This window comes from Microtus oregoni, unplaced genomic scaffold (genome assembly GCF_018167655.1).
Source record: "Microtus oregoni isolate MIOR12 unplaced genomic scaffold, Mior012 000004F_ref0000308, whole genome shotgun sequence".
In the NCBI taxonomy this organism is placed as follows: Eukaryota; Metazoa; Chordata; class Mammalia; order Rodentia; family Cricetidae; genus Microtus; species Microtus oregoni.
The window spans coordinates 5,970,586-5,988,086 of record NW_024543063.1 but is presented as its reverse complement, the minus strand read 5'-3'; the positions used below and the strand labels follow the sequence as shown (position 1 = coordinate 5,988,086).

Sequence of the window (17,501 nt, the reverse complement as noted above, 5' to 3'; positions counted from 1 at the left end):
TTCAATGCCAGCCTGGGCAACTTAGTAAGACCTTGCCCACCCCCCTCATAAGTAAAAGGAGATCTAGGGGTACAACTCAATGGTAGAACTACCATGCTTGAGTCTGTGGTCCAATTTCCAGTGCTGCCAATTAGGCCTGGGGAGACAGCAAAGGGGCAGTTGTTGGTGCTCATGGCATTGATTACTATGTCCAGGGAACTGTATAGAATTCTGGGGGTACTGTTTTTGGTGATCAGGGTCTGGGCTGGGTGTTTACTTTTCATGGATATAACTGAATCCTCAGGCACACAGATTTGCAAATAGCATTGCAATGCTGCAGAAACATGTTGTCAGAACGACAGTGGCCACATTAGCTAGCATACTCTAGGCCAGGGCCCCAGTTACTGTTTGTGGCTTTTATGGACTTCAAGAGGAGTTTAATGGCTAAGGGGCATTGTACTCTGCTTTGACTGACTGGTTTTAGCTACGTTATCTCTTTTCCTACTGTGCATGCCCCTTCCTATAATGTATTTGATTTTAATTATAGGCACAGGTATAAGACAGTAAATAGGAAACTCTCCCAGAAAGTTCACTTAGAAAACACAGTATGCCTTATGGCGCAGGCACCTAAAAACCAGTTCAGGTCAGGTCAGACCTCCTGTCCTCATCCTGAACATAACTAGAGTATTATTGAATACAATCTGTTCGATGGTCAGTTGGAGGAGGGGAAAGTTATCCCATTATTTGAAGAGGATGTGCCTGCAGTTCCCCACGTGTGTGCACAGGGGTCCTGGGTTGCTGACAGTTACTAGGTGGTTTTCCAGAAAAGGGTGTGTGTGAGCATAATAGGTGGAGGTGAGGGTCTCAGGCTGCCAAGTGCATTGTTAAAAGAACGGTGTGTACATGGCCCAAGCCAAGAAGAGTTTCAGCTTCGGAATTTCCTCGGCTTGTAACACCTTTAGCTTACATAAGTACAGTTCCGCGTTCTCAAGACACATGGAGCTCCAACGGTTTTCCTATTTTCTCACTGCAACAGTGGGTATGAAAGATGCATTTCCGCTCTCAAGAGCAGAAGACCCTGAGTCGCAGCCAGCCCCTCCCAACTGGAGTGGTTCGGCTCAGAAAGCCTGTTCTTTCTGGAGGACCTGGGGCGGGTCCTCCAGAGCACCGAGACTGAGGGCCAGAGCGCTCGCAGCCTCGTTCTCTCCGCCTCTGCGTCGCTCAGGAAGCGACTGCACGCTCGCGCGTGCGTACTAAGCGACACCAGCTTTTACGTCATCTCGGGCGCGACGCCCCGAGGGCCAACTTGGGCTTTGGTCTGGCGGGGCGGTGGCGGCGAGAGTGGCTGGGAAGATGCCAGTGGCGGTGATGGCGGACAGCGCCTTCAGTTTCAGAAAGCTGCTGGATCAGTGCGAGAACCAGGAGCTTGAGGTAGCGCGGCAGAGTGGGGCGGGCGGGTGGGCGCCGTTTCCAGGGCAACGGGCCCGGCCGCGGCCTGCTGGGAGAAGATCCACCCTCCCACCCCCCCACCCCTATTCATCACGTCGCAGTTCCTGACCGTAGTCTGGAGAAGCTTCTTTGTAATGTTAAGATAAAAAGTTCACTAACCAGGCTGGGAGCGGTGCCGAGGCAGGAGGATTACCGGTGAATTGGAAGCCAGCCTGGGCTACGTAAAATCAAAACAACAAAAGAAATAGGGGAAAAAGGCTCCCCGACTAAAGGAGACGGCAGCAGCATGTTGATGCGCGCTTAATAGACCTTTGCCGAATGGACTAAGGAAAGAATGGATTAAGGCCTCTCTAGCTACCCGTTGGTTTTTAGCTTACTTGTATAGTCTCTTTTTTTTACATAATGGGCCGAAACACAGTGCTTTAAGAACCTTTTAGAAATAATTCTGTAGGAAATCGTGAGGGTTTTTTGTTTTTGTTTTTTTTTTGTTTGTTTTAAGTTTGAGTCCTTCCGAGGTGATGCCACTTAAATGTTTGTGTGTATGTAAAGAAACTGTACCCCACTGGAAGTAGTTGACAGCCGACAACAGATCTAAACTCAGATTCTAATCCGTGATACTTTCCTAAGATTTTTCTGCATCTGTAGTAGTACTGGAAAAGGGGCTTACTTTTTACATCTGATTTTTTTCCTTTTCTGAAAGTGTATTAGGAAGTGAGGTTTTTCTCCTCTTTTGGTTCCTGTAGGCTCCTGGAGGAATTGCCACACCACCAGTGTACGGCCAGCTTCTGGCTTTGTATTTGCTCCAGAATGACATGTAAGTAGTAAGAAGAGCAGCAGTTTCCACGAGATTAGGCGAAAGTACGCACAGCCCGTGGGTGTCTTTTATCATAGTCCCGTCATAACTGTTTCCCATTCAGTCGTAATAATCATTAAGTTAGAATTTCTTGTTGTGTGTGTTTTACATACATCTAAAAACCGTGGCAGGTTCTTGAGGAAAGACTAGTGTCAGGAGCCATTGACCTGTCCTCTTTTGTCTGAAGGCACGCATCTTAAATCCCAGCACTTGGGAGGCAGAGGCAGGTGGATGTCTGAGTTCAAGGCCATCCTGATTCACAGAGTGATTTCCCGGACAGCCAAGGGTACACCGAGAAACCATGACTCGGGAACACTGGGAAAGGCAGGAGGCATTAGGCTTGTTTTTAATTAGTCTTCTTGAGTCAGAAGCAGGACGTCTGAGTGTGCTAGAGAATAGAGAGCCCCTGTGGCTCCAAACCCTTTGTCATATTTTTACAGACACTAAACCGAGTTTTTCAGTGTAGTGATGAGGCGAGCAGGCCTGCTTTCTGTCCGGCTCCCGCACAGCAAGCTTTATACCCTAAATAACAACACACAAATTGTATTCATTTAAACACTGCCTGGCCCATTAGTTTCAGCCTCTTATTGGCTAATTCTCACCTCTTGATTAACCCATGAATTGACTAAGATGACTTGTTCTTAATTGATCTCTGTAAATTAGGAATAATGCAAGATATCTTTGGAAGAGGATTCCACCTGCTATAAAGTCTGTAAGTACTCCACAGTGTCCCTGTTGATTTAAAGATAGTGGCATCGCCCTAAATGACAGCCTCCAGTCTTTCCTTTCCCTTACTCATTACAGAAGCTGTTGTTAGAATGCTAGAGTTACAGCCCTCCAGCTTTCTCTGACAGGGCTCAGGAGTCTGTTCATGTGCTGATGAGGCTTCTTAGACCTGCCTCTGTGTGGGTGGTGAGTGAGGGGCTGGAGACTTCAGCAGACAACTTGGTCCTGTAATGACAGCTGTTTGGGAACTGGCATGGTTTACATGGAGAGTCACTGCATTAAGATACTTTGTTAATTCGATTTCTTACTTGGGATGAGAGATTAATACAATAATCTGAGAAAAGTTTTTTGCCAAGTAGAATGAAGACTTTGTTTCACTGTCCTTCCTTTCCCTGAACTTGTATTTGTTAGGAGTGAAACCAGAGGCAGGAGAGCAGATGGTATGAATGGACCTCTGCACATAGGCTCTGTGCTTGACATAGCCTCGCTAATCAGCTTCCTGGTAGTTTGTCCTAGCTGAGTAAATGCCAGCATCTTCAGTTTAAATAGGAGTTCTTAAGATAGTTGATCCCCAAAACACGTTTTTACTTTCTCATGCTTTATAATCGTTGTATAAAAATGTTAAGTATATAAATTGTTGACATTACTGCTCACAACATTTTAGAATCAGTCAGATCCAACCTTTGGATGTTGCAAAACCATTCTGTCGCTTGCAAAGTTCATAGTCTGAAACTGGGCACGCAAGTTGCAAAAAGAGAAAGGTTTCACAGCTCATACCTATGGTCTGCAGGTTGAACACAACTCTTAGAAAAGTAATTGTGTCTCCTAAAACCAGTAGTGTGTGTTTTAATGATATAGCTAACAAATTTTGTGTCATTTCTGAAATTTTGCTTGACAGTCCGTCCAGTCATTATAATTTCAGAGTGAATTCCTTCAAAGGCAACAATATTTATTGCAGGCAAATTCTGAACTTGGGGGAATTTGGTCAGTAGGACAGCGAATCTGGCAGAGAGATTTCCCCGGGATCTATACCACCATCAACGCCCACCAGTGGTCGGAGACTGTGCAACCAATCATGGAAGCCCTTAGAGGTAGGGTTTCTTTGTAGTTCAAAGTCACGTCGCACTAAGCCTGCCTTGGAGCCCTTAGAGCTGTAGCCCTGTGCTGTGTCCAGTCTTTGGAGTCCTTGGGATGAGTAGTGTTGTGCTGTGTCAGTGTGCACTTTAGGAGTAGACAGTTCTGATTTGTTGGTGTTTTTCAGGCTTGCTGTAGATCTATGCTAGTTGATTCTTCATTTCCTTACTGGGGTTTTCTGGGGAGCATGGCGGGAGCCGAGGGTGTCACTACTGGTTTCACATTGTAGTTACTCCATTAGCCATCTCTTCTCTCCATCATATCTTTGTAGGGACAGGAAGGCTAAGACAGGGTCCTCGCTGTATAGCTCATTCTGTCCTTTACTCCTAGTGTTACTGGTGTGAACCACACATGTGACCTGGTGAAAGACTTCTTTGCTAGAAGATGAAACTAGGCAATAATCTACAAGTTGATGGTTTGGGTGGGTCAAGAGTTTTTAAGTCTGTAATTTTCAAATACATAGACTTTGGACTTTGTTAACCCTGGCCTTTGATAGCTGTTGTGTCCCCTGTATACGTCTTATGAATGAATAAGTTCAGAGACTAGGGGCTCAGTTTTGGTTTTGGTTGCTTTGAAAGGGTAGAGGCCCAGCATGATGTGGCACTGACACACACCATCTCTGTCCCGCCTCCCTCCTGTCTCACACTCCTCTGCATGTGCTTCCAGTCTTTCTGGGTCACTCTTTCCTGTTCGTTTTATTGGCTTGGGTAGGTGCATGTCCGTGTGCATGTTGCATTCTTGTTGGCCAGCAGCATTGGATCCTCTGGAGGTTGGCTTCCTGGCATTTCTGAGCCACGCAGCATGGAAGCTGGGAACCAGACTCCGGACTCTTAGCTGCTGAGCTGTCTTCCAGCCCCGTTACACACATTCATACAGTGATCTCTCCTGTCACCTCAGCTCTGTAGTCACTGCCTGACTTCAGTGTGTTCTGTCTGTTGGTGTGAAAGCCCTCATCAGGGTACGGACATGGGTGTACCAGGGAGCAGAGAGTAAGGATTGCTGGGGAGCTGCACCAGTCAGCCCTCTGCAGTAGTACCTGGATCAGCACAACACAGAGCTGTGTAAACAGAGCAGGAAATAGCTACTTTCAGTAACTATGAGCTGAATTTCAGGGTAGACGCCGGCAGGGGAAGGAGTGTGGGGTGACCTCACCTGAGTGTAGTGGGGCTGCCTGAGAGCTAGTGTGGAAACATCCCGGGGAGGAGCCATTGGAGAGTTGATTGACAGGACTGGGTTCAGCCTGGTAAGTACAGGCTGCCTTTTTCAGGTGTCGGGCTGCAAATTCATAGGCAAGACTTGGGTAAGGGCTCCCTACTCATCCAGTGAGTGTTGTGTGGAGTTTATTCTTTCTAGTACCTCTGTGAAATTAAGAGTTGCTTCCAGCCCACAGACACCCATTCCATCTAGTGGAGCATGCTGGAGTTGGATCTCTGCAGCCAGACTTTTGACTTTTCATTTTGACTCATCTGCCTGTTGAGCTTCCTTTCCTTGTTAGGAGACAAAATTGGAGAGTTAACTTGTAAACACTGAGACACTGTTCTATCAATGAAGATTTTCTTGGGATTTAACAAATCCCCAGCTCCCCAAATAGTTTGTCCCATTCTTTTCTCTGTAAAATGCCAGCCTGGTGAGGACAGGCTCAAAACAGATTGGAATTGCTACAGAGTTTGATGTTTTGCTCTTTGGTTTCCTAGTCAAGAGCAACCACAGCTTCATCTGTTACAGTCCCACGACTTCCCTACAGCACCCACTAGCTGAGGACCAGGAGCTCAGACACAGACCGGTGGGGACAGAGTCCTCAAGCCATAGCACCTTCAGTTCTGTCCGAACAACTCAGTTCCATGAGGAAACTAGATATGTCTCAGCTGAAGAGCTTGGTGGGAGAGCTGTTTATTACAGAAAGCCAGAAAGGGCTGGCTAAATACCGAGGGGGTAGTTGTTCATAGCGATCACTCTCACCAAAGCCTGAGGGGGATGAAGGGCCAGTCTTACTGGACTCTAGAGAGGATTGATTCCAGAGCTGTGGAGGGATGTCAGCAGGGCTAGTTGGGGAGCAAGCATGTGGCTGCTGATCTAGGATGCAGAGCCTGCATATCTGCATCCGTTGTTGGCCTCCTCCTGCCTCTCTGTATGCTCTCCATTCTTGTTAGCCCTCCTCTGCCTCTTCACACACCTGCTTCTTTCCTTTTCCATTCTCATCGGCTCCTGTCTATTCCCACTCTAAAGTCTGGCTAGAACGCTTGAGCTATAGACAGTGATTTTAAATGCTGGGAGAGGGTTATGGTACACATTTCTTTCTGCATGTATGTTCCTGCCATTACTGCCTTAATTCTTCCCCCTTGAATGTCTTTCTTCTTCATAGGGAAATTTCTGCACTTCTAAGACATTCTAGAAGTCTACTGGATGTGGTAGACTCAAGCAGGATGTAAGTGTCAAGACAGCAGAGGAGGAATGGTGGCATTAGGCTTAGTGGTGAAGGAAGGAGTGCAGCTTAGCATCAGTGTGTTGTTTTGGGGAGACTCTGCATACCATGGTATGCATTTAGTGTGCATTTAGTGGTCAGAGGCTTCTCTCCTTCCACCTTTACATGGGTGGGGTGTGGGCGGGGTGCAACACACAAACTCAGGTCTCCAGGCTTGGATAGCAAGTGCCTTTACCCACTGAGCCATTTCCAGGTCCATTGTATCTGCAGTTTTTCAGACCTGTGAGAAATCCCATGGCTGAGGGCATAACCCCATTTTGGTTCCAGTTGTATTGTCAGCAAGCCCGTGCTCACAGGAGCACTGCAATAGGTTTTGTCAGATCTTAAACACCGGGGCCCAGAGCCAGGTGTGGACTGTGAAAAGTAGTCTGGACCAGGGGACTAGTTGGAGCACAAGGTGCCTAAAGGGACCTGCATTATGTCCAGTTGCCTCAACTGTGGATATTTATTAAGTAGGTTGGCAGCCTTCTGGAGCCTTGGTATTACCAAAAGGGCACTGGACAGCAAGACTGGCAGGATTGGGTGGGGCATTTGTCTCATTCTGGAGTTTTCTTAATGTAGGTGTGTGAGCACAGGAAATCCGGAAGACTGTTTCCAGGAACATCTTGTGCTGGGGCCTGGCAGCCCTTTCCCATGAGAGTCAGACCTTCAGGCATGGGGTTCGGGATCCTGACTTGAGGCACACTTGGAAGTTAGGGACAGGTGTGGGGATAAGGCTTGTGCTTCTGCACCAGAGGAATCCTGTGTTGGAGACCCTCCTTAGAGGGGCCGCTATATCTCAGCCATTCTGCTAGTGTTTGCAAGTGAAATAGAGAGCAAGGGAAACTGAAAATGTTTGTGCCCTAAATTGGTAAATGTTTGCTTTCTTAAGACTGGGGTCTTGTGGATGTTGTTTTCCACCTCTAGCTTGTGTCCACATGGAATGTGAGGAATGCATGTGTTCACTCAAAGTATGGCTCCCTCATACCTTCTGGCTGCCGTGTCTGCTTGGGTGGGTCTAGTCTTGCCTGTAAATAAAAACTGTGGGACAAAGCTGTGTTTAAAGTCCTGTTCCCTTGGTTCCTGCTGCTGACCATCCCCCTCCATGACAGATGCAACGAGGAGACGTGCTTTCGCCCTGGTCTCTCAGGCGTACACCTCCATAATCGCAGATGACTTCGCTGCCTTTGTCGGCCTCCCTGTGGAGGAAGCTGTGAAAGGTACTTGGACTTGCTGCTTCCCTACAGGGAACAGAAATCACACAAAGCATAGGTTCTCTGTTCCTCCTCTGGGAGTCAAGGAGAATGATTTTTGGGATTTAGGTGGTGGGTTTTTTTAATCACCTCCATGTAGCACCTGTAACCAAGCTCAGGCGTATCCCTGTGGCGTCTGTGTAGACATTTGCACAACTGCTTAAGAAAGCTCTTCTCAGCTGACCAAATTGCCCAGGTTTACCCTTTCGTGCTCAAAAAGACAGTTCTGTCTCACATTCCATTTTAGTCACTTCTCCGGTTCCTTGGCCACGCCCTGGTACTTGTTGCAACTGTTAACCCACTGGTTGAACACTGCATGTACTTGGTTACTTTGTTTTACAGTGATTGGCAGTCTTGATTCTCCAACTAAAATGGGAGGCCATCAAGTGTCATTTATTCTTTAATTTCCAGAGCCTAGAACAGCTTCAGGCTCACAGGACAGTGGGTGCTGGAAATTGTGTAGGTGGCTGTGTTTTATTTTATGGGCAGTTGGTTTTGGTGTGGGCGTTAAACCCAGGATCCTCACACACCTGCATAACTAGTCATTACTACTATAGAATGCTGCGAGGGGCGGAATACAACTGTTGGTCTATTTGGAATTAGACTAATTAGGTGACTACTGCAGAAGACCAAAGTTGTCAGTGATTATACCCTAGAGAGTAAAGTGGGGCTTTCTGAATTTTCAGAATATTTCAAAAATAAGTTTGTCCAATCCCCGTGGTAACCTTTCTAGTAAATACGCAGCACCTGAGTATGGCCCTTAGTGCAGTGACAGGGGGCAGGTGTGGGTCCTGCTGGGACTTGTGCCCTTCTCCCATCTGTGTGTGAACTCTGCACTTTCAGGTGTATTGGAACAAGGATGGCAAGCCGACTCAGCCACAAGAATGGTTCTTCCCAGGAAGCCAGGTAGGTGAATCCTCAGAGACAAGTGACATCAGAGCAGATGATGTGGAAGGTCACCTGCTTGAGACTCCTGTTCTATGACTGACTTTGACTGGCTTTAGATTAGTTCTAGCTTTCCTTTCAGGTCAGGCCCTGCCCTGACCCTACTGTTTACTGTTCCCACCCCATACCTGCCCTTCATCTCACCCTCGGGGCGGGGGCTGTTCTTTCCTGTACTGCCTTTTCCTCCTGAGTACAGGAGTGTTTTTTTCTGCCAAGTCTTTAGAGCTACCTCATCACAGTCCTGCAACAACCCTACTTCCTTCAGCTGCCCTGGGGGCCTATTGTTTAGACAAATGTCAATCCTCAACCCCAAGGTTGTAGATCTTAAGGAAGATGGAAGCCAAAATGTTTGAAGTGGAACACAGTTACACCCCATTTGAGAAGCAAGTGTTTGTAGTGGGGGTGAGCGTCACAGTCCTGACATGACTTCTGTTGCTGTCTGTAACTGTCTTTTTCTTCTTCTGTTTAGCCTCAGGAGCCCTGGATGTTTCCTTTAACAGGTTTATTCCCTTATCAGGTACATGTTTTCAAATGGACATTGTTAAGTGTTTCATTGTTTGCTAATGTATTTTCTGTAATGATTAGAGATTAAATTCTGCAAATGTGTAGTGACACACATGCCTACAAGAAGGAAACTGTAGGCTTCCCCGTAGCTGTGCCAGAGTGGTGATATCTGCTAGCCTAGACGTGGAACTACCTGCCATCATGCTAGGGTCTCTTGGGGTTCTGGAGTGTATGCAGAAGGCTCCACAGCCTGGCGTGCCAAATTCATTGTTAGCGTGTAAATCCTGAGGTTGGGTCCTCGTCCTTGTGCTGCTCTAGCTGTTGACAGTGCAGTGTTCTGCTTGGATCAGGCACATGAGATGCACTTAGAGTTGTTCTTCACCCGTGTCCCACACACAGGTCCAGGTAACGCTGTGGTCTGAAAGAGATGCTGCACACTAGACATGTTTGAGTCTTACATAGCCTGCTGCAGCAAATGCAGTTATTCTGAGGCGTGTTCATGTTCATTTGAGAAATCAGGCTGGTAAAAATGGAGACAGCTTGCCTGTTCTCCAAAACCTTCCAAGTCTCTGACAGGCATGGTTTTTGTCTAAGATCAGGTAGCACTAATACAGTTACCTTATTAAAGTCCTCCACAGGCTGGTGGCAGGTCAGGTGCTCGGTCACACGACTAACTTCAGTTGTGCTTCCCTTGTTATTTTGTAGAGCCTGCCCCAGTTCCACCAATCCCCAACGAGCAGCAGCTCGCCAGGCTGACCGACTATGTGGCTTTTCTGGAAAACTGATAGATCTGAGTTCAAGATTCACCTTCAGCCCCTGTCACTGGCAAACAGACGTGGAGTTTTATTCCAAGTTTACTGAACAGGGCGAGCACCTTGGTGTCCTTTGGGTGTGATAAAATGCACATAGAAGATGAAGCAGATTGAACAGTTTTCTCCTCAGACACTGCTGAATGTCCTTGGAACAGTTCTCATCTGTATTGATCACTTAGGTTGGAGCCATCAGTATTATGCACCTAGTTTCTGTCAGCGACTGGACTCTGAACACAAGCTGTCCTGCTGCAGGGAGCAGAGAGGGTGCTGTGGACCACACCACACTCCTGCATACCATTGGCCTCCGGCTGGAGTGATGCGCTTGGGGTTTGTGGAGGACTGTCCCCAGGCAGTGACCAACCCTCATTATCTCTCACACTCTGGAGAATGTGCTTTCTTCCCACCCAGAACAAGGAATCACTGCTGTAGGGTCAGAAATCGCTGAGGAGTGCAGAGACTGTCTCCTGGTGAGGGGCTTGTCAGTGCTACAGTTTTTCCCAGTATGCACAAGCATCCATTGCATGAGGTGGACGGTGCACAGTTAGAATGCAGCTGATGTGTTCGCATGAACTCTAAGTTCTGATGTCTCCTTTCAGAAGAAGGGAAAGGCATGGAGTGCGCTGTGTGTTGAAGGAAGCTCCAGAGCAGGGGAAGCCCCTGCAGCCTTCCTGTGTCTCCCCATCCTGTGTAGAAATGCTGAGTGCATCCATTTTTGTTCCTGTATGACAGCCCTTGAAGATTTGAGGTGGTTAATGTATCTTCAGATTAAAACAGCCCTGGTTCATTTATTCTGCATTTGTTCAATAAATATTTAATTGAATTCTTAAACGGTTCCATCTAAAGCTCTTTCTAGAAATTTCACATCTTGGTCTTACTCTGAGTACAGTTATAAGTTTGTCCTTGTCTCAGAAATATTTTATTTAAGAGTTAAAACCTTTTTATTATTATTTGGGAATTCCATGCATGCTTATAATTTTAGTTCAAATTCATCCTCTTTTTCTCAGATTCTTCCCCTAGACCAGTGGTTTCCTAATGCAGCGACCCTTTAATACAGTTCCTTGTGTTTTGACCCTAACCACAAAATTATTTTCATTGCTACTTCAATACTGTAATTTTGCTACTGTTAGGAATCACAATATAAATATCTAACATTTCCAGTGGTCTTAGGTGACCCCTGTGAAACGGTCATTTGAGCCTGCAGGGGTTGCAACCCACAAATTGAGAACCACTGAGAAACTATTTTACCTGTGACTCTGGTGAGTTACATAATTTGTTTTCATTGATTCTTTAAAAATGATCTGACAATATTTTTTAAGTTTCCATTTTATTTAATCCTGGGAAATTATGTTAAAATGTTTTTAACAGTTGGCAAAATGAGGACTACAGAAGCCAGAGTGTTGAGGATAAGGCAGTGATAGCAACGGTGCAGACACCAGGTACGAAGTCTAAACGGATGGATGGCTCCTGTTTTTAATAGCGCATTGGGGTACACTCAGATGTGTCCTCATTGGGATTGATGACATAGATGGAGTTGTTGAGTGAGGCTGTGGATAGAGCGGGGAGATCTCATGCTGAGCGTGGTGTGTAGTGAGTGCAAGGGTAACTCACGCAGGGGGTTCAGCTGCCTACGTGTGCATACCTGCACACACAAGAGTGTCATCTCAGATGACTGCATTGCCAGTGGTGTCATAGTTTACAAGGCCATCCTTCATGCTCGTAAAATAAATTAGCAATTAGTCACATTGCTGGTAGCAGATGATCTTACTTTTTTTTTTTTTTTTTTTTTTTGGTTTTTCGAGACAGGGTTTCTCTGTGGCTTTGGAGCCTGTCCTGGAACTAGCTCTTGTAGACCAGGCTGGTCTCGAACTCACAGAGATCCGCCTGCCTCTGCCTCCCGAGTGCTGGGATTAAAGGCATGCGCCACCACCGCCCAGCCGGCAGATGATCTTAAATTTGACTTGGAAATGTCTGATTTTTCTTGGTAAATAGTACTTCCTCCTCCCAACGGACAAGGCCCAGAGTGAGCAGAGGACAGCGCTGCCAGGTGGCAAGGCCACTGACTGGAAGAGTCTTACGGAGTTGGTACTAGTACAGAAGGTCAGCCTACAGACTACTACTGTCTGGCACAGAACGGGCTAGGCCAGGAAGCGTGTAAAGACACAGGTTCAGTAAATGCTGCTGGTGCCAACTGACTCCATGCCAGAAATCAGCTGTTAGCGTGTGAATTATCTATGAGTACATCACATACCTTACACACATTACACATACCATATATACCGCACATACCACATACTACACACAACATATACACACCACACATACACTATACAACATACACAACACACCATACACATCACATACACACAATACATAGACTACCAGACACAAGATACCATACACACTACACACACTTAACACACATACACTATATACCCCACATATACCATACATACACCACACTCCCTCACTTACAGTACACATACCACATACATAAAGACCATACACACCACACACTCAGCAATACTATATACCACACACAACACCCCCCCATACACACTACACACAACATACATAAACCATACATACCACACACACTATATAACACGCCACACATCACACTTTTTAAAGAAAGCTTTTAGGACAGTAGTTCAGTTTAGTAGCATTTGCCTTGCAAGTGTGAAGTTCAGAGTTTGGGCCCCAGAACCCACATAAATGCTGGGTGTGGTGGCACACGTTTGTGTTGTTGTGAAGGTGGAGACAGGTGGATTCTTAGGGTTCATTGATTAGGCAGAATAGCAGAATAACCAAGTCTCAGGCCAATAAGAAACCCTAACCCTAAGGACGTGGATGGCCTTCCTGATATGTGCACACATGTCCACACGCTAGCACATGTATGTGCCTTCTACATATATACACCCGTTTACAAATATACACACTCCTAAAATAAGACTACATTTGTTCCTATTGTTCAACAATGTTTTTCTTCCTAAAAACAAAAATATTTTTTTCTCACATCATGTATTAATCTAGAAATCTTAACGCCCAAATATTCATTGTCCATGATGGATGGGGTAATGAAGACATTAGTGACTGAGTCTGCAGATCATTCGAGACTAATGGGGTAGGAGAAGTCGTCTTCAATGGTGTAGCTACTAACAAGTTACCTAGCCTGTGGCTGACATGGGCGGACGACGCAGATGCCCATCTGGGTGGTCCTTGCTAATCAGCAACTCACTGTTCCAGTTTGCTTTTTGTTGCTGTGATAAACCCCATAACAAAGAGCAACATGGAGAGCAAAGGGTTAATTTCATGTGTGGACTTCCAGGTCCATCACCAAGGGCAGTCAGGGCAGAAACCTGGAGGCAAGAACGGAAGCAAAAACCACCACGGGATGAAGCTGCTTACTGCTTGATCTTCACAGTTCACTCGACTTGTTATGTCGTCCAGCACAGGACCACCTGCCCCGGGGTGGCTCCACCCATAACTGGGCCCTTGAATGTAAATCATTCATCAAGAAACTGCCCCTAGAGACTATAACCTGCCTACAGGCCAATCTGAGGGACACATTTTCTCAATTAAGGTTTTTTCTTGACAAAACAAAAACTTATCAATGTAGTCCCAAAGCAAAACTAAAACACAAAGACCTGAGGATGGGCAGGGGGCTTTCTGGATGGAGGAGTAGGAGTTGTCGACAGGAGAGGGAGGGTGGGGCTGTGAGTATGACCAGAATGTATATGCTATATAAAAATGTCAAATAATAAACTGTGGAAAACAAGCCCCTCTTAGGGGCTAGAGCTACTGCTCGGCAGTACAGTGCTTGCCTGCCTTTCCCAAGGCTCCAAGCTCAGTCCCCAGTACCTCATACACCATCACCACCCTTTCTGTTCCCCACCCCGCCCCAGCCCTCCTGCCTTTTGATTTCTGTAGGACCCGGTTTTGAGTGAGTTTTCTCTTACTGTCTTTTTCTTCTACCGCTGCGAATAAGCAAGAAGCTGATGAGGGACCTCCTCTAGCCTCCTGTAGCACCCAGAAGGGGCAGCTCTTAGGAAGCCCCAGCAAAAAGCATGCCTGTACCAACTCTGGAGTTGTGTTGGAGGTGGAGGTTGCTCTTTCTGTGGCTTAGGGATTTTTCTTGTGCAGCCTCATAAAGTGAGCCTTATTCGGAAACTGATTGCAAAGCCTCATTTTAGTTTTCCTCAATCCCCATCTCAACCAGAATTATCTTCCAAGGACACCCAAGGTGAGGTCATAGGGTCCCTATGGACATACCCGTGGTTCCTGACCACTCATGGTCCCTCTCTGCAGCTACAGGAGATCCACGGTCCTGTTATTACTTCTCGAGGTTGATGGACACTGAGTCTAACCCTTGCCTACTGGCAAAAAGACTGGGGTAGGCTCCAGATTTCTGTCTGAATGAAAGATGCTGTGCTTAGGAATCGGAAGCCCCACTCCTGCCACTGCGGAGCCCTCCACTGAGGTGGGTGCTATGGTTTGGAGATAGTTTGTCTCCTGAAAGTTTAAATGCAGGAAATCGATCCCTAAGAGAGAGAGGCCTATCACAGGGAGGTGGCATGAAACCACCACCCTCAGAAGGGCTTAATGCAGTTAGGTCAGAACTGGGTTTGTTTTCACAAAAGCAGATGGCTAGAGAGCAAGGCTACCACGTGTGTGTCCATAATGGGTCGAGCAATCTGATGTGTTGGTGAAGTCAGCGTGCAGCATCAGCTGTTCAGGGTTCTTTCCCAAGATACCTATGTGTGCATGTTTAATCAGCACTTGCTCATTTACATAAAATCAGCATCCATGGAATAAGTTAAACACTACTGAGAAACAGTCAGTCAATCCTAGGACATGGGGAATCCAACTGGATAGTGTCCTTGTTTGTTTTGTTGCTGGGTAAACTGCCCTGACAAATAGTGACCCAAGAAGGAAGGGGTTATTTCAGCTCACAGTTTTGGGCCCATCACCGGGAGGAAGTCAGGGCTGCAGGAGCCTGGAGCAGCTATCACATCCACAGCCAAGAGTAGATGGAGACTAAAGGCATGCATGCTAGTGCACAGCTAGTTTTCCCTACTCTTACACAGCCCAGGTCCCAAACCAGTAAATGGCACTCCTACCTTCAAAGCAGGTCTTCCCACATCAGCGACAATCAAACACTACCATATTAATCCCCTTCCCAGGTGATTGTAGCTTGTGTCACATTAACCAAAGTATAACAGCTCCACCCTTTCTCAATCTGACACACAAACATTTTTAAACTAGAACCTTCCATCTGCTTTCCCCAAAGTCTCATGTTCTATTTTTTTTTCAGAATACACAATATAGTCCAACTTTTAAAGTCCCCAAAGTCTTTAAAAATTCCAACTTTTTAAAAATCCAAAGTCTCTGAGCTATACAATAAAAAGTTACATGCAAACATTGGTTCTCTGAAAAAAAAGAGAGGATGATACAAGGACAGTCAAAGCAAATCAAAGCCCAAATCCAGCAGCTACATGCCAGCACCTGGGCCTGGTAATGTACTCTGGGCCCAAAGGCCATGGGTATCCTCATTTTCCCATCTCTGTCTCTGCAGCACACACAGCTTTTCTCCCAGGCTCGGGCAGGCAGACCCCATTTGACAGCTACTGCTCCTCTTGGCTCATGGTTCCAGTGTCTCCAATAGTCTGGAGTCTCCATTGCAATTGACACTTCACCACAACAGCTCAGGCAGTGGCTTCTCAGGTCCTCCCCACACCTACTACAGGATGCCCAGCCACATGTACCAGGCTTTTTCTTTGGGGCCACCAACCAGCTCCCAAATCCTGACACTGAGACTTAATAGTTTTGAGTGCACGGCCTAGTTTAGGCACGTTTCTGGATCACTCTTTTAAATTAACCTGGTTCTCTTTATATAGGGTTAAGCCTCCCCTCTGGGGGCGGGTTCACCTGGGGCTAATGTTTACCAATAAATTGGCCGGGTGTGCACCCAACCTTCCCTTCTGCTTCCTGTTCTCCGTGAGAACCTTGGTACTGTAAGTCTATGTCTTCATTAAAGCTGTATATATTCTTTACAATCTGTCAGCATTCATTTACGCCGCTACATTTTGGCGTCCAATGTCGGGCAATCTTGCCCCGCCCCAGCACGGGGGGGGGGGGGGGGGGGGGGGGGGGGGGGGGGGCGCGAGCTCAATCTTTACCAGCCTTTGCAAGCAAGATTAGCTACCGGAGCTCCAGAAGCGCGGTTGGACTCAAGTGCTTAGCCGGTTAGCTAACACAGCACGCTCCCAGATGCTGCTTTTTTAGTTAGTGACTAAGGCCCCAGTGCCGAGTCTGAGATACACTCGGCCACACACGCCTATTCCGCCCCGCCCGCCAGAGCAATTAACCCCTCCCTGCCTGCCTTGGCTTTGCAGGGGAACCCCGGAAGCTCAAGTACCTGCGGTTTTGCAACAAAAGCCGCCACAGCGGCAGATTTGGTCTGATTCAAAGTGACCCCTTCCGCGACCACTCTAACTCCTCAGGCAGAACAATAACATTTGGTTTTGAGTTGTTTCAGACCAGCTCTCCACGTGGACTCAAGTGGACTCTTTCGCCACCACTGGCAGGAACCGGTCATTGCAGGTAAAAAATTTTTTTTTCTTTTATAAATAAAATGTCTGAAAATGTTACTATTCAAGACTTTAGCTTTTTTTTCTTTCGCACGACCCAGCACCCCCAGCACCCCTCCCCAACCCTGTCCTGCTGTATGCTAGGACCAGTGCTCAACTTTAGTTTTAAGCTCCTAAACTAAGGCGACCCACCCAGAGCAGTGAGTGCCTGCCTACCGGGCAGGCCTCAGGGTCCCCTGTAAGGGAGCCGGGCACCTTCAGCTCCAGCGCCAGGCTTCCTGCCTGCTCCTGGATACCACCCCCCCCCCCACTTGCTCCATTCATCCTGTTGGCCCTGGATCATTGGGCTACCTGCGGCCCTGTTTAGTTGCTGAGGAATCCCATCTGGACGGGAACGGTTCCTGCTTCTACACTGAAGAGATATACCCTGAGAGTCAATCACAGCAAAGTCTGGACCAAGAGACCAGGCCTCTCCTGGCTCCATTTGAAGGAAGAGATGGGAAGGCGCCAATACAAGAATTCCTCCAACAATCTGAAAGGCAACATGACACCACCAGAAACCAGGGATCCCGAAATAAGAAGAATTGTACACCCTACTCCTGAAGAAATAGAAGAAATCGACTCAAAAGTGAACTATATGAAAATAATAGAGGACCTTAAACAGGAGGTGAAAAACTGCCATAAACAATTAGAGATTACAAACAAAAAGGTAGAGGAAATGAATAAATCGCTCAAAGACACGCAAGAAAACCAAGAGAAACAAGAAAAGGCAATCAAACAGGTTAGGGAAGCGGTTCA

The 17,501-nt window shown here is 46.9% G+C and overlaps 1 protein-coding gene across 1 annotated transcript; it reads left to right on the top strand.

Moving 5' to 3' along the window:
* The first annotated feature begins 1,266 nt into the window (after positions 1–1,266).
* Positions 1,267–10,944, top strand: Cops8 (COP9 signalosome subunit 8). The gene is made up of 8 exons (XM_041650958.1): positions 1,267–1,410; positions 2,172–2,242; positions 2,945–2,993; positions 3,966–4,098; positions 7,715–7,822; positions 8,699–8,761; positions 9,270–9,317; positions 10,010–10,944. Exons 1-8 carry the CDS (start codon positions 1,333–1,335, stop codon positions 10,087–10,089), a joined length of 630 nt encoding a protein of 209 aa, XP_041506892.1. The 5' UTR covers positions 1,267–1,332; the 3' UTR covers positions 10,090–10,944.
* The last annotated feature ends 6,557 nt before the right edge of the window (positions 10,945–17,501 follow it).

What these genes read in the sequence shown, in the direction of transcription:
- Cops8 (XM_041650958.1), top strand. Translation starts at nt 1,333, where the DNA reads ATGCCAGTGGCGGTGATGGCGGACAGCGCCTTCAGTTTCAGAAAGCTG. An exon ending in TGTGGAGGAAGCTGTGAAAG is followed by an intron (nt 7,823 to 8,698) that starts GTACTTGGACTT and finishes CTGCACTTTCAG; the next exon opens with GTGTATTGGAACAAGGATGG. An exon ending in CAGGTTTATTCCCTTATCAG is followed by an intron (nt 9,318 to 10,009) that starts GTACATGTTTTC and finishes GTTATTTTGTAG; the next exon opens with AGCCTGCCCCAGTTCCACCA.